Source organism: Platichthys flesus, chromosome 16 (assembly GCF_949316205.1).
Source record: "Platichthys flesus chromosome 16, fPlaFle2.1, whole genome shotgun sequence".
Taxonomy (NCBI): Eukaryota; Metazoa; Chordata; class Actinopteri; order Pleuronectiformes; family Pleuronectidae; genus Platichthys; species Platichthys flesus.
In genome coordinates this window covers 5580255-5595698 of record NC_084960.1, presented here as the reverse complement: position 1 = coordinate 5595698, position 15444 = coordinate 5580255, and the positions used below count along the sequence as shown (strand labels likewise).

The 15444-nt window shown below is 39.0% G+C and overlaps 3 protein-coding genes across 4 annotated transcripts; all 3 read left to right on the top strand.

The window, feature by feature from the left end:
* Positions 1–183: 183 nt before the first annotated feature.
* On the top strand, positions 184–5074 carry kctd13 (potassium channel tetramerization domain containing 13). The gene is made up of 7 exons (XM_062408538.1): positions 184–558; positions 1786–2046; positions 2505–2674; positions 2818–2907; positions 3030–3082; positions 3216–3411; positions 3648–5074. Exons 2-7 carry the CDS (start codon positions 1809–1811, stop codon positions 3876–3878), a joined length of 978 nt encoding a protein of 325 aa, XP_062264522.1. The 5' UTR covers positions 184–558; positions 1786–1808; the 3' UTR covers positions 3879–5074.
* Positions 5075–5893: 819 nt separating this feature from the next.
* Positions 5894–11191, top strand: hirip3 (HIRA interacting protein 3). 2 transcript variants are annotated; one of them, XM_062409022.1, is made up of 9 exons: positions 5894–5994; positions 7025–7145; positions 7239–7389; positions 7701–8072; positions 8619–8984; positions 9092–9249; positions 9655–9802; positions 9972–10070; positions 10618–11191. In XM_062409022.1, exons 1-9 carry the CDS (start codon positions 5960–5962, stop codon positions 10803–10805), a joined length of 1638 nt encoding a protein of 545 aa, XP_062265006.1. In that variant the 5' UTR covers positions 5894–5959; the 3' UTR covers positions 10806–11191. The 2 variants fall into 2 exon arrangements, with proteins under 2 accessions (XP_062265006.1, XP_062265005.1); XM_062409021.1 differs by having other exon boundaries at positions 5912–6033.
* Positions 11192–11420: 229 nt separating this feature from the next.
* antkmt (adenine nucleotide translocase lysine methyltransferase) lies at positions 11421–15157 on the top strand. The gene is made up of 6 exons (XM_062408943.1): positions 11421–11460; positions 12226–12389; positions 12487–12591; positions 12678–12818; positions 13516–13566; positions 14049–15157. Exons 2-6 carry the CDS (start codon positions 12228–12230, stop codon positions 14259–14261), a joined length of 672 nt encoding a protein of 223 aa, XP_062264927.1. The 5' UTR covers positions 11421–11460; positions 12226–12227; the 3' UTR covers positions 14262–15157.
* Positions 15158–15444: the final 287 nt, after the last annotated feature.

Genomic DNA, 15444 nt, shown 5'->3' with positions numbered 1-15444 from the left:
TGACACTGGTGAATACAAATATGGGGAAAACACAAAAATATATAAATAATTAAACTTTGAGGGGAGCGTTATTTATTTGTTTAATAGGCAGTAAACACACGAATGTAAACGTAGTGATGCAGTTCCAGGCTGTGGCCACCGAGGGGCAACGCACTTGCAAACACAACTTGGAAGAAGGTAGAAGAAGACAGCAGCGGAAGTAGACGCTCCGGTTTCGTTTCCGATTGACCCAGTTAGCTTCTCACGTTAGCATCTGTTATTAACCCGTGTGTCAAACAATGGAATCGGCGGATTTTGTACCTTGCGTGTTATCTCCACGGCCGCTTTTCTGATTCCCCGCCCGAGTGGTGACAGGGGACGAACGGGCGTCGTCGGCCTGAAGCGAGGCGAAGCGGACTAGCTGTTGTTAGCCACTTTGATTTCAGCTGCGATTAAAATGAGCTGTCAAACGGCGGCTGGGTCGTAAACTTTTTTACGTTTCCTCGCATTGGCCGCTGACTTGATTTGTCTCAGCTCGGACCGGCTCGAATCCGCAGCTCCTCTTGGATGTTCAGTGTGGTGAGTACGGTTCGAATCAAGCTAGCTCTCGTGTTTACTTGACTTTACTTGGCTTTCTGTGCCACTGGTGCGTTCGCCTGTCATCGCAGGAAATGGACGCGAGGCGGTTGAAGCACGCGAGGCCACTGCGGCATGAGTTGTTGTACATTATTTATTGTACAACATATAAATAATATTGTGTTACGAGTTGTGAGCCTTTCGGGAAACGAATGCTTCCTGTATCTCGGTCACATCAGGGTGGGAAGGAAGAGCTCGCCGCTGACGCACTTTGCACGCAAGGGGAACAACGTAGTGAGCTTCGTGTTGTCATTCGTTCTGTAGTTTCCTTAGAAGCTGATCCAGGGCTTCATTCATCGTTAACAGCCCGTACTGGGTCTCAATTATCAGGCCAGATCCACTCTATTGTCCCCGTGGGGAAATGTGTCTCTGGCCAAAGTGCTGCTGCATCTGCAGAACAGAACATTGTGCAACTAACTACGAGACACAAGGACATATGGTGTAAGACCCAGAATGATAATGCAGAATACATTTGAGTTGAATATTGCACCTGCCATTAAAACACTAGAAGGATATAAGCCATACAAGATGACAAACTAATACTGGCTTTAAATCCTAAACACCAGAGCGAAAATGTGCCAGACAAAGTGCACATAAAATACTGTTTGTCTTTATACTTATAGCTATAACATATATTGTATATATACATGTAGATTTGGCAGTAAAACATTGTTGGTTATTTGATCGCAAGTTTTGACATTAGAAATATAATACAAGTCCATTGTAAAGCAATATAATGTTTATGCATTGTGCACAGTGAGGAGGTTGTTTGTTATGTTTTGCTCATAAAGAAGAGTTTAAATCCACAAACTTCCCTCAGGAGCAGAAGCCTTTAAACTTAAAAGAAATTATAATGTGACATTTATCGTGATGAAGATCGATACAACTGATATGAAAATGTTTATCCCGATAATATGTTCATTACCCATTTTTTATGCTATTCATTTTTACAATGGACACACAACGGAGTGCTTACTTCCACCAATATCATTCATGATTCCATTTTCTTAGGTACCTTGCTCCAGCTTCCAGCAATGGAGATATTTATGTTGTATATCTCGTGTGTGTGAATATAAATAATCAGAACAGTTCTTTGTCTGTTCAAGTTATAAACAAACCACCATGTTCTTCATAATCTGGGTTAATGAGGGATTGTGTATCTCATTGCAGTCGCGAAGTGACTCCTCAGCTCCATGTCTGCTGAGGCCTCAGTTGGCAGTCATGCTGCCGACTCGGCCCAGTTTGATGTTGCCCAGCCTGCCTGCCACAGCACGGACGAGCACAGAAGTCGGGGGCTGCTGGGGAGCAAGTATGTCAAGTTAAATGTGGGTGGCTCGCTGCATTATACAACTGTCCAGACGTTAAGCAAGGAAGACAGTCTGCTGCGGAGCATATGCAACGGAGGGACGGAGGTTAACATTGACTCTGAAGGTAGGTGGATCTGGCTGGCTGCTCAACACTGTTGTTTCTGTTGAATGAATGTCTTGAAAGCTGTGTCACTGATATCAGAATTTCAAACTAATGTTTCTAATATAACAGCTTGGTCAGGGGCTTTTGACTTTAAAATTGTTTCTAGGTAAAATTACAGCGCTAGTTTGACATCAGTGTCTTTAGTGAAACATTGCATTTCATTCAGATGTAAAACATTCTGTCAAATTATATGAACTTTAGTCTCACACTGTGTGTCTCATTCAGTTTTGTGCTATTGTCCAAAACCAACTTAAATTAGTGTGGATATAATGTTGCCTTGAGATTCAATAATAATGACATTAACTGAGGGTGCTCAGACAGAACCACATCTGTCTCACACACCATTGATCTACTAGAAAAGGGGGGAAAGAATATTGAAAAATGCAAACATTTTAAATATTTCCCCCCTGCGGTCCCAGGTTGGGTCATTTTGGACAGGTGTGGCCGACATTTTGGGCTTGTGTTGAACTTCCTGCGAGACGGTTCAGTACCACTCCCCGAGGATCACAAAGAGCTGGATGAGATTCTGAAGGAGGCCCAGTACTATCGGGTCCAGGGACTCGTACAGCACTGTGTTAGCGCCATGCAGGTAAATAGATACATTTTTCTCTTACACCTTTTTTTCTTAATTATTATTTGAGTATTTTCATCCAATTAATCGGTCATCTTATAAGTTAGGAAAACATTTTAAACTCATGCTTATGTGAATGTTCTTTCTTTGTTTACCTTCAGAAGCAGAAGGATGTCTTTGAAAGTGTGTGCCGCATCCCCATGATCACTTCAGCCAAAGAGGAACAGAGGATGATTGCTACTTGTAGAAAGGTTAGTCGCCTTTACCCAAATCCAATGGATCACTGACAATTAAGTGTGTATTATCCTAGTAGCTGTCAAATCCTAAATTAATGCAGAATAATCCAAATAATTTCTGATTCTTCTCTCTACAGCCGGTAGTAAAATTGCAGAACAACAGAGGAAACAACAAATACTCATACACCAGGTAAAAATAAAGGCTGGCTGAATGTACACAGACAATGTGAAAAACAATATAGCAAGTCACATTCTGCCACGGGAAATCCTCTTGGTGTATTTTTTCAGAGTTTGATGTGCTTGTTGTCTCCCCCTGTCACCAGCAACTCTGATGATAACCTGCTGAAGAACATTGAACTGTTTGACAAACTCGTGCTACGATTTAACGGCCGGGTCCTGTTCGTCAAAGATGTGCTCGGGGATGAAATCTGCTGTTGGTCGTTCTATGGTGAAGGCCGCAAGATTGCTGAAGTATGCTGCACATCTATTGTCTATGCTACTGAGAAGAAGCAGACCAAAGTAAGCATCAAATTATGCATAGTGCAGTATATAACTAACTAACCCTAGCCTTTTAGCTTAAATTAGCTTATCACAATGATTATGAGACAGGGAAACAACCAACCTGGCTCTGGCCAAAGGTAATGAATTCGAACCCAAAGATCACGCTTGCTTATTAAAACATTTCTCACTTAGAGGTAGGCATGCAAAGATTAGCTTCTAGCCACAAAACTTGACCACTTTTGTCTTCTTTTCAGGTGGAGTTTCCTGAAGCTCGAATCTTTGAAGAAACCCTCAATATCTTAATCTATGAGAATGGAGGCTTACACCTCTTAGATTCAAGAGGCTCAGGTTCATCGCTGGCAGCTGGCCAGTCAGAGGAAGAGGGGGCTGTGGGAGGTGAAAGACGTGTAAGACGGATCCACGTGAGGAGGCATATAATGCATGACGAAAGAGGGCCCGGTCAGCAAACTGTGTATAAGGACTAATAATGTGAAACCGCGAGTGACTTGATGTATGTTTTTTGTTTTTTTTGTTAGATGCTAGCAGAATGAAAGAAAGGTCCTTGATCATAGCAATAGCTTGGTAGTTGTTTATTTCCTGAAATGTCTCTAGGCAGAAACGTGGGTGTTGATGACTGATTTGGTAACAGTCATTTGGAGATGAAAGATGCTTCTGTTTACATGAACTGTCTGCATTATTTAAATAGGAATTATGTAAAATTGCCTGGGACACGAAACTGGCACACAAATGAATACATGCAATTATTAAGGAGCCCCTTGAAAGTTACTGAATGGGCCTCAAAGACCAACATCCACCCCAACAGTGGATTTATCCCTGGAGCAGAAGGCCGACTGTTAATGTTGGTGTTAATGACTTGCACTGGCAGCCTCCTCTGTGTTTGACTTGTAGGAAACACTGTCAGTTCATTCAGGTTGTGAAGCATCTGTTGCCTTTTCATAGGTTGGACTGAGATGCTGGCTGACAGTGTTGGAACAGAGGATGGTGAAGTTTAGATCAGATACGTTAACACTGGATGAACTGAGTAACCATTTTTCATGAGGATGTCCATGAATGAGATTGTTGAGCAGCTAAATTTTCTTTATTTAAATTTTTACAGCTGTTGCTTCAAGATGTTTTTTATTAATTAATTTATGAACCTAATTTATTGTTTGGTATTTAACTTTTGTATTGTATGCAATCTTTGTGTTAACTTGTGCTCAAGTGAGGTTTCATTTTTGGAATGATACGATGCACTCTATAGCGCACATCAGACTAAATGACTAAATGGTAAACTTACATTTCAGTTTTGTGTTTCAAGAGGAAGAGAGACCACTTATTTGAAACTGCATTTCATTCTGAGCCATGATTTTTCACTTACGCTTTATGTCTTATACCAAACCACTGGAATTTGTTCAAAGTAATTGGCCACACAGTGAAGATAAAAATATATTGGGTTGTATTTTTCCTTCCCTTAGGGAGAGAAGTGTTTTCTTTCTAATAGTCACCGGTGTCTTGTGTAAACCTAATCACTCTGAATTCTGAAAAAAACTCTGAATGAGATCAATACGTGTCTCAGACCCTTCATAAAATCACCTTGGAATACATGAAAATATGCACTACTTTAACTTCCGTCCAATAGTGGTCATGGGAATGTTCTGAATAAATGACTTATGAAATTCTGCTTTAGCTTTGTGGTCTCATTTTTCCCTCCTTTCCTTAAGTATAACAAGGAATGGACACAACTTGTTTTCCTGAAAACATCAGCAAGCTATACCCATTATTATTATTATTATGTAATACCCTGCTCACTAGATATGCAGCAAATCGTTTTCATTCAATCAAACAGCTTATAATTGGAAATATTATTCAGTTATTTGACACTATTGTGCTCTGTTATAGATTTCAACATTTATTATTGCAAAGTGTCCCTTGTTATTGATAGACAGAACATCAGCCATAATGTGTTTTTGGTGCTAAGAAAAAGTAGAATCATCCAGTCAAAAATAGAAAGAGCACTAAAATTAAAAGGTAGATTCAACTTGATATTTTTTCAACCACAAAAGCTATTTGTCGTTTTATTACTTTTCAGTTTCTGAGATATGTAACAACCTGGTGGAATGTTATTGATTACTATTATATATCTGCTAACGTCTACTTATAGTTGGTACAAAACGTACAAGGGGTATTCACCATCTAGACCTAGTTTCTAAAATTAAAAAATTAGCTAATAGAGCATCTTGCCATTAAAATAATCTCATTAATGGTAAAATATTGGAATCTAAATATAAATTTCATCTCTTTTAAAATTTTAAATTGTATTTATAATCTTTAAAGTTGCAAGTAGAATAAAAACGTGATTAAACCTTTAGATAAATGAGAAATTAGACAGTTAATTTCTACAAAAAATTAGTACTAGTTTTAAATAATTAACATTAGAAAGAATAAATAATACTCAATATATATAAATATCTTTGTTTTGCATTGTGACCGGATGTGGCGTGACGTCGCTTCCGGGTAGGTCAGGTGGTCGCGAAGCCGCCAAAAAGGAAACAAGCGGTGACACAAGATGGTTTCAGAGAAAGTGACGGAAAGAATCCGCAGGTTCGTTTGCGATCAACTCCGGGATCAACCAGACCTGAGGTGGCGGCTTTAAATATTTTTTGTGTTTGTGTTGAGTCAGTGCACTTTGAGTTACAACAATAACAACACGGGCGCGTCTCCTGTTGTGTTAAATCCGAGTGAGGTAAAAGTGTCGGAGAACGTCCAGTTAAACCGTGTTTACGTCGCTGGGACGGTGTTGTGGGCGCGTGCTTGTTTTGTTTGTCCGCAAACTTTAGCGACACGAGGCGCAAAATTAAGTTTGTGTCCTAAAACCAGTGTAAAGGTGACGTCTCAGTGCGAGGTGACAGCTGCCAAGTGGTGTTCACCATCGTGTTTATGGTTTTTCACGACACCTGCTGGGGAACAGTGAGACAGACGACAACTAAAAGTCAATTAAATGCTGCGCTGTTGTTCAAAACTTGTTACTACATTTGTATTTTTCTTATTAAGGGACATTTATTAGTATAACTAACACTTATTACAATAACTTGTTAGCAATTAAACAAAGACTAAGTATAAATGCATTGCACTACTAAAAGGTATAAAAATAAAGACAATGGTGTTTTAAAAACAATAAAATGGATTAAAAGCAAGATAATAGAAATAGTTTTTGAGTTGTTTCTTAAAACTATCGACAGAAGGAGCTTGTGTGATGCGTTGGAGGGAGTTTGTTTACCGAAGCTGCTCCCCCAAAACCTTTTGTAGTTTCATTTTGGTGATATTTAGCAAGCCTGTGCTAGAAGACCTGAGGGAAAGTTTTTTGGAAATGTATCAGAAATGTATGAGGTACCATTAAGAGACCTCAAAGTAATTTGGAGGCCATCCTCAGTGATACTGGAAGCCAGTATAAAGACGCTCAAACCAGAATAATGTGATCCCTTTTAAAAGGCTGTATATTTAAAATTATCTCAAAGAAAAATCTATTTCAGTCTTTCCGTTTCACACGAGTGTCACGTGTGTTTTTTCAAAAGGTTCGAGTGAAGAAAATCTGTTTCATTCCTGATGTAATCTGTGTAATGTCTTATTGCAGCACACTGACATTGGGAATTTTAAAAAAACGATATCTGGTGCTGTCGGGACTCGAATCATTAAGTCCAGAAGCCAGAAATTACATGAAGCAGGTGGTTCAAGAGGAACTCTTGAAAATGCAGGTATGTGAATTCTCCCCAAACAGCTTCTTTATAAATATTTAAGTGTAGTTATGTTGGGGGGTCATTTTCAGCCTGTTTCCCCCCTTCTTGTAGGAGATGGAGGAAAATGATGTCGAGCCGGAGACCAAGAAGCCCCAAAACAAAAGGAAAAGAGAAAAGGAAAATAATGATGATGAGAAGGAGAGCGGGATAGAAGATGAAGATGAATCCACGGCAAAGAAATCCCGTCGTCAGATAAGTTCAGGTAATTTGGATATATTTGTTATTTTCCTGAAAATGTTTTTAGATGCCTGTAATTCTAATGATCTGTGGCATATCCAATATTCTGGAGCATCATTAACAGTAGGACATGTGCAGTTCACAGTACTAGTATGTGTTGGCATTTACCAAACCACAATTTATACCCTTTTGTAATGGATGATATCCCACTGTTTACACAGACAATTATTCAACCCAGTTATTACATAACTCTGACATTGTTTGAATTATAGTGAGTTTAGTTGCTTCTTTATAAGCCAGGAAATGTTTTGTCTTCTTTTGTGGGATGAATGACAGAATCTGAGGATAGCAAGGGCCACAAAACAGGAAGTGAGGGGAGTTCAGAGGAAGACAACAAGGAATCTGGATCTGAGGATGCGGAGCCAGAGATTGAAAAATCAGAGCCAAGGAAAAATGGAAATCGTAAACGTAAGAAGAAGGTTGAGGATTCTCCAGTAGAGGACCTGAGTGAGTCGGGAGAGTCAGACAGTGAAGGTCCAAAAGACATCAGGATAAAGAAAAATAAATCTACAAAGAACGAGCAAGGCAGCAGCAGTACACGTCCTGGAAAGAAAACTGCACAGAGTGATGAAGAGAATGAAACTGACACGGAGAGAGAGTCGGAGACAAGTGACAAGATCAACGAGTCCTCAGACGATAGTGACAAAAGTGAGAATTTAAACTTTATTCTTCCAGATCACACGTTTAAATGTTCAGTCATTCATTTTGTATTGAGATTTTTTGTGATACGACTTTCTGTTACTGTGCAGAAGAAAAAGTCGCAGTGAAAAAGGAAATCAACCAAGACTCCGATTCATAAAGAGACCTCAAAGTATAATCATTTTAAAGGTCATCCTCAGTGATACTGGAAGCCAGTGTAAAGACGCTCAAACCAAAATAATGTGATCCCTTTTTGAAGGCTGTATATTTAAAATGATCTCCGACAAAGAAAATAAATGTTAGTCTTTCCTTGTAATATGAGTTTCACATGTGTTTTCCAAAAGGCTTGAGTGAAGAACATCTGTTTCATCCTTTATGTATCTGTGTAATGTCTTATTGTAGTGGCTGATATCCCACTGAGTACGCAGACAATTTTTCCTTTTCTTTTTCAACCCAGTAATAACGTTTGTCTGACATTGTTTTAATTATAGTGAGTTCTGTTGCTTCTCTATAAACCAGGAAATGTTTTATCTTCTTTTCTGTGATTAATGACAGAATCTGAGGATAACAAGAGCCACAAAACAGGAAGTGAGGGGAGTGCAGAGGAAGAAAACAAGGAATCTGGATCTGAAGATGTGGAGCCAGAGGTTGAAAAATCTGAGCCGAGGACAAATGGAAATCGTAAACGTAAGAGGAAGGTTGAGGACTCTCCAGTAGAGGACCTGAGTGAGTCTGGAGACAGTGAAGGTCCAAAAGACATCAGGATAAAGAAAGATAAATCTACAAAGAACAAGCAAGGCAGCAGAAGTAAACGTCCTGGAAAGAAAACACCAGAGAGTGATGAAGAGAATGAAACTGAAACAGAGAGAAAGTCGGAGACGAGTGAGAAGATCAACGAGTCCTCAGATGATAGTGAAAAAAGTGAGAATTTAAACTTTATACTTTCATATCCCACCTTTTTTTTCATATTTATTCATTCATAGTATCTTGAGTTTCTTTTGCTGATATGACTTTCTGTTTCTGTGCAGAAGAAAAAGTCCCAGTGAAAAAGGAAAACAACGAAGACTCAGATTCAGCGTCACTCACCTCTATGGAAGATGATCAGGAAACTGGGAGGAAAAAAAAAGAAGAGGATAAGAAAAAGAAGAAAACTGTGAAAAAAGATGAAAAGACCAGCGGACAAAAGGTGAGACCATGAGTTTTCATTAAGTCCTCATCATCTTATAAATTATGTTATAACTGGCTTCTATTCATAAGTATTTTCAAGGGATTTTATGATGTTTATTTTGTTAATAATAGTTTTAATTTTAATCCCTTTTACAGTGGTCATGTGATTTGGAATAACATCAATTAAATGAATTTAAATGCAGGCAGATACAAAAAAATATTTTGGTTGCAGTAGTGTAACTGGAGCTCTATTGATGTGATTTTTTAAGGGTCGATGCTGAGCCCAATTTATACTGGTGCCTTTATCAGAAATCCTAAACTGAACCATATAATTGACTACTGAAACATAGCTTTGTGTATTGGGTCATTATGGAATAAAATATGGAGTTAAGTCTTATCTTCTAAACCCCTCTGACCCCTGCAGGATGACCACAAACAAGTTGTGAGGCTCAAGCGCTACATTGCTCTCTGTGGTGTGAAGCGGAATTACAAGAAGCTCCTCGATGGCTGTAGCTCTGTGCGCTCCATGGTGGCTGTTTTGAAGAAGGACCTGGAGGATCTTGGTGTCCAAGGTCATTAGATATAAATTCACCTTTTTAAAAGTACACAAATTCATGCCTAATAAGTCGGGTGAATAAATGGTTATTTGCGGTCTCCCGAGCAAGATTTCAGATGTATTGATGGATTTTGTGTCCCCAGAAAGCAAATCTAGTTATAACACATGTGTGTGTTTTCACACAGGACAACCATCTATTAAAAAATGCAAAAGTGTCAAAAAGAAGAGAGAGCAGGCTCAGGAAATAGCTGAGCTTGATATCAGCAACATCATTCCCACACCAGGTAACTATTTGTCTCCGTTTTTTGTTTGTTACCACTTTCTGCTTTTCGTATTACTAAGTAACAAAGCAAGGTTTCTTACAATAATTCACTGGCCAAATTTAGAAATAATCATCAACAGTCGCCAACTGAAAATCTTATTTTGGATAAACACACACTAAATATTAATAATAATAAATGCAGTTCTGTAGCTAGAATCCACACGATCAAAAAATCTGAGCAAAATGTTAGTGGAGGCAGATTAACCATGAGCATTTGTGAAAATTGTAGGACATACAAGATATGATTTGCATTATTATACTGTTCCTTGGTTAAATGAACAACTTTAGACGTTTCCTGTTCCTCTCATGGAAATCATACATGTATCACACATACTGCATACAATACTGTGATCTTATTGTACCAGATTATGAACAGAACACTAATAGCAATGGTGTTATTCAATACGTTTTGAATTGACTTAATCACTAGATTGTTTATCACTTTATTGCACATTCTAAATAAGAAAATATTGATTAACGATAACCCGTTGTGTGGACACTTCTCTCAGGTCGTCCGAAACGCAGAGGAGCCTCATTGATGCGGGAAGGACACGACTCTCCGTCCTCTACGTATAAGCGCAATCTGAACTCCGCCTCTGATAGTGATGAAGAAAACGGAACACGCAAAGGGCAAAAACGAGCAACAGACTGGACCAACCTGAAGGGGATCATCAGTGATGATGCAGACAGTGACTGACAGGGTCACTTCCTGTTCCAAGGACATTACGCTTTTCTCTGTACAAGTTGGTTTTTGATCTTTAGGAACTACTTAGTCATTGTTTCGTAGTGAGGGCCGACATGGTGGTGCATTGGTCACCAGCCTCCCAGCAAGAACGTCTGCCTTTGTGAGTTCTCCCCGTGTCTGAGTGGGATTTCTGCAGGTACTTCAGCTTCCTAGCAGAGTCCAAACACATGCAGACTGGTGTTAGGTGAATTGGAGACTCTAAATTGACTGTTGGTGTAAATATGAACTAATGGCTATTATGTTATGTCATGTGATGCCCCCCGCCCCCAGTTAAATGATGATGCATACTTTTTCATGTTCATATATTTTCAATTTCTAATAAAATATTTCAAATAATATTGTGTTCTTGTGGAATAACCGTTTATATTAACCTGTTGAGGCACAAACAAAGCAGATTTACTTCATGTAACAGGAAGGGAAATACTGTATAAAACAGCTAAAGATATTAATTACAGGCACAAGATAGCACAGTAATAGACGTGTTCCAAAATATTATTTATAATAGCGTTTCATCTCCGGAACTACTGTAAGCAGGCTCTCGGATTCACGGACTATTTCTTAGACGGACCGGTCCCACGGGCTAATGTGTCCGCCAGCACTCCTGCAGGTATCTACTGATAAATACGCTAATACAATGTCATTTCCGGGCGTTTGTGTTTGTTAAATCTCTAAATGAAGTAATGAGTCAGTGTTGACGTTCTTAATCACAGATTGTCACTAGATTAGGATCCAGTGACGATCCTGGATAAGAACTCCAGGTGACCCTCAATCTCCTGCAGAGATCACGGAGCTCTCTCAGTCATTAACTACAATATGCTCCAACTATATCTGACTAACTTACACCGACTCAATAATAAACAAACAGCTGAGTTAAAAACGCTTGCATTAAATTGTCTTCGTTTCCATGTTAGTATCCAAGGAGCTTTTATATTATCTGTGGATACAGAGAGCCTATATGGTAGATTGGTATTTCATGTTTCATTATGTCCTTTCACCGTGATTCTGCTGGTTTTAGTATAGTCTTTATTGCAGTGGTGGATGTAGGAAATTTTAAATTTTGTGGGCCAATATGTCCAACATCTGTGCACAATTCCAGATTCAGTAATATGCACGTTCATTGTTTCATTGAATATATTTAGAAAAGTTTTCTTTTTTCAAGCACATTGTTTTCTTCACAAAATAATATAAACAAATTGTCATATTTGTTGTTAGTTTCTTTTAGTGATTTTTTTTAAAGACTACTGACAGGACAGGGGCACGTCATGGTCCAGTCAGATTTTCCACCCCTGGATCCGGCCCTGCCTTGTTGTTTGTATTAGTATTTTCTCTGCTGTCACATTTACTCAGATCTTACACGACTCGTTCCACACAGGAATGAATGATGACGCACCAGACGAGGTCCTTGACGAGCTGAGGACCAGGCCCATTGGAGGATGGGGCATCGCTCAGATAGCTGCTGGCACTGGGCTGGCTGTGTACACCATGTGGGTGGTAATCGTCCAGCCAGGTTTTAGAAAAGTCCCTCTGAGGCTGCAGGTAAGATCAACATCTTCGTAACAATTTGAATGATTGATAATGTTACGACACCTGTTCCAATTGTACCTTGTCAAGCATCATTCAAAAATGCCTCCAGGTTCCCTACATCCCAGCAAGCAAAGCTCAAGTAGATAATGTCATGACACTGGTGAGAGGTCGAAAGGGAGGCCTGGTGGATTTGGGATCTGGTGACGGTCGCATTGTGAGTACAATCAGGATGTGTGAGATCCATTTGTCTTGCACTGGTGAACCATAGGTTTTTGACTGTGGTCATTTTTAAAACTTCAGGTCTTGGAAGCCCATCGGCAGGGTTTCACTCCTGCTGTTGGTTATGAGCTCAACCCTTGGCTTGTTCGATTCGCCCGCTTTCATGCATGGAGAGCAGGCCTTCGTGAAAATGTATCGTATCGGCGGGAAGATCTCTGGAAGGTTTGACATTTTTCATTTGAATTGCAGCATTAGTAACAATTCTGTTCAAATCTGTATGTTAAACAAGCCGCCATTGAATGACAACAGTTCACTGTATTACTGTAAGTGATCTTGACAACATTGTAAAGTATTGCAAAAATATGATAGTTTGAGAGGAAATGTTCTCATGCCCAGAAGTAGAAGATAACAAGACTGACACAACCAGCAGCCCTCCATCTAAAGCAAAGATTGACATGACAACTCTCTTTAAGATTAAGATGCATTTATTTGTCCCAAACACATGTACAGGCACACTCATGCAATTGTAGGGAAATTTAACCTCTGTTTTAACCCATCTGGTGCAGGACACACAGAGCAGTGAGCAGCCATGTACGGCGCACGGGGAGCAGATGTTGGGGGAGTAAGGTGCCTTGCTCAGGGGCACTAGACAGGGTAGGGAGAATCCTCTTGGATTTTTGGACAGATCAATCCAGGTTCGTCTTTTTGTTGTTTCTCCGTGGAGTTTTACCAGAGACGAACCAGAGACCTTTTCTGCCCATAGTCACATAAGTTTCTGCCACTGAACATGACATTTTACAAGTTACATGAATACTTACACATTGTGTTTTTTCAAATGTGATTATAATATTTATGTGAAGACAGATTCTTAATTAAACTAATGGCAAATGTTTACCTCCTGCATTGTATCTCTTCACAGGTTGACTTGACAGAATGCATGAATATCACTGTGTTCTTGGCACCCAGCGTGGTGAGTAACACATTGAACGGTTGCCTAAGTACCAGAATAAGAGGTTATCTCAGTGAAGCATACAGCAAAGCAAAATTCCCTGATTAAGAAAAATGTAAGGTTTCCTGGTTGAAAGGGAGGTGAGAGGAGTTATGATTGGTCACCTGCAGACATTATAGAAACGCCTTTTCTGTCTTAAAACGGGAACCTTTCTTTATGTCAGGTTGAAGGAGTTGCAGTGGTTTTAATAACACTGGAATAACATAGGTGAAAACAATTAAAAAAATACTTGAATCTCTAAATGTCCAGGTGGCTAAGACTCAATAAAAGGAACTTGACCACTATGGTCCTGCATCGTTTTATAAATACCAGCCTAATAGAAAACCATCAAAGAATAATCTTTCAGCACTCGGATGAAGCTTCATTGAATTCAGATGCATAGTTTCAGGTGATTACTGTTTTACTTTTGAAGTCGTTTTTTTATTGTGCTCTCGTGTTCGCAGCTTTCATTATTGCAGGAGAAGCTGCAGGCTGAGCTTTCTGATGATGCCTTAGTTGTGGCCGGACGTTTTCCCTTCCCTGACTGGAAACCCTGCAGGATTGAGGGCCAGGGTGTGGACAGGGCCTGGGCCTACAGCATGAAAGCACAAAGACAGCACGCTCTCAGGAACAACAACAACCTAACAGTCATGGATAGCGACAATGTTACAAACTAACCAAGGAGAAAATATTCTCTTGAAGCTACTTAGACACAACAAATCTTTTTCCCTCCTGTAACGGCAACGTGGAATCATTCAATTATAAAGCTGCTGGTAAGATGTGAATATCCTTTATTGGATAAAGGTAACTTTAAGGACATATTACATAAATACAATTTAAGACTTTTTGATTACATCTGCAACAGGATGTTTCCGAGAAGCCGTGAATGCATATGTTTGTGCTGCTCTACTGTTGTACTGAAGTGAAAAATTGCAATGATTTTACAGAAATTAGCAGAAATGCTCTCTTCTATATTTTTGATGGCTTGATTGTCTAATTTCTACATTAACAACAATGTCTGAACATGCGTTTGATAGTTGTTTTATCTATAGTTTTGTGTTTTCTGTGTCCACTATATGCCACTATGTACTTAGTGTTTCTTACCACTAAATATTATTAGACATCTTCAGAGAATATTTTGGAATTCATGGTGCAGCTTGATCCAGGATTAAGAGGAACTAAACAATGGATAGCTTCCTTGTGGTTTCGTGGGCGGGTGGACTTTGCCCTTCATGTTCTGTAAGCTTCATTGTTAGATTCTGCAATCTCACGGACTGTAACCTTTGGACTAATGGTGTCCATAGTGTATAGTACTTTTGATGGTACTTCGTAGGTACATCTGTGAACATATTAGTAGAATTCATGATTCTTTCCAAAATGGTAAATAATTATCTAGTATCAGTTTATTTTTGACTGTAATAGCTTTGATTCTCTTGAATGTATAGATTTGTACCAAGCTATGATAATGGCAGCTGTAGGTGTGTAGTATATGAGAAAAGACAGTGTGAAGTGAAAAATGTTGCTTTGTAAATGGAATTTGTATAATAAGATGTGATAAACTTTATAGAGCACACACTGGCGAAATTCACTTGTTACTGCTTATTATTATCACTGTAATGCAAAAATGCTCATAAAATAATAATAATACAACAATTATTATTATTGGTAGTAGTAGTAATCATAATATTAAACTGTATTTTACACCATTCATACACGAAATGCAGGGGCCTAATACAACAAATATAAGAATGAAAACAAATGATCTAAAGTAAAGAAGTAAAAACCTGTTAAAATGACATATAGAAGAAAAATAAGTAAAATAATATACAGTTTTGAAAAGCATAATAACAGAAAAGAAAG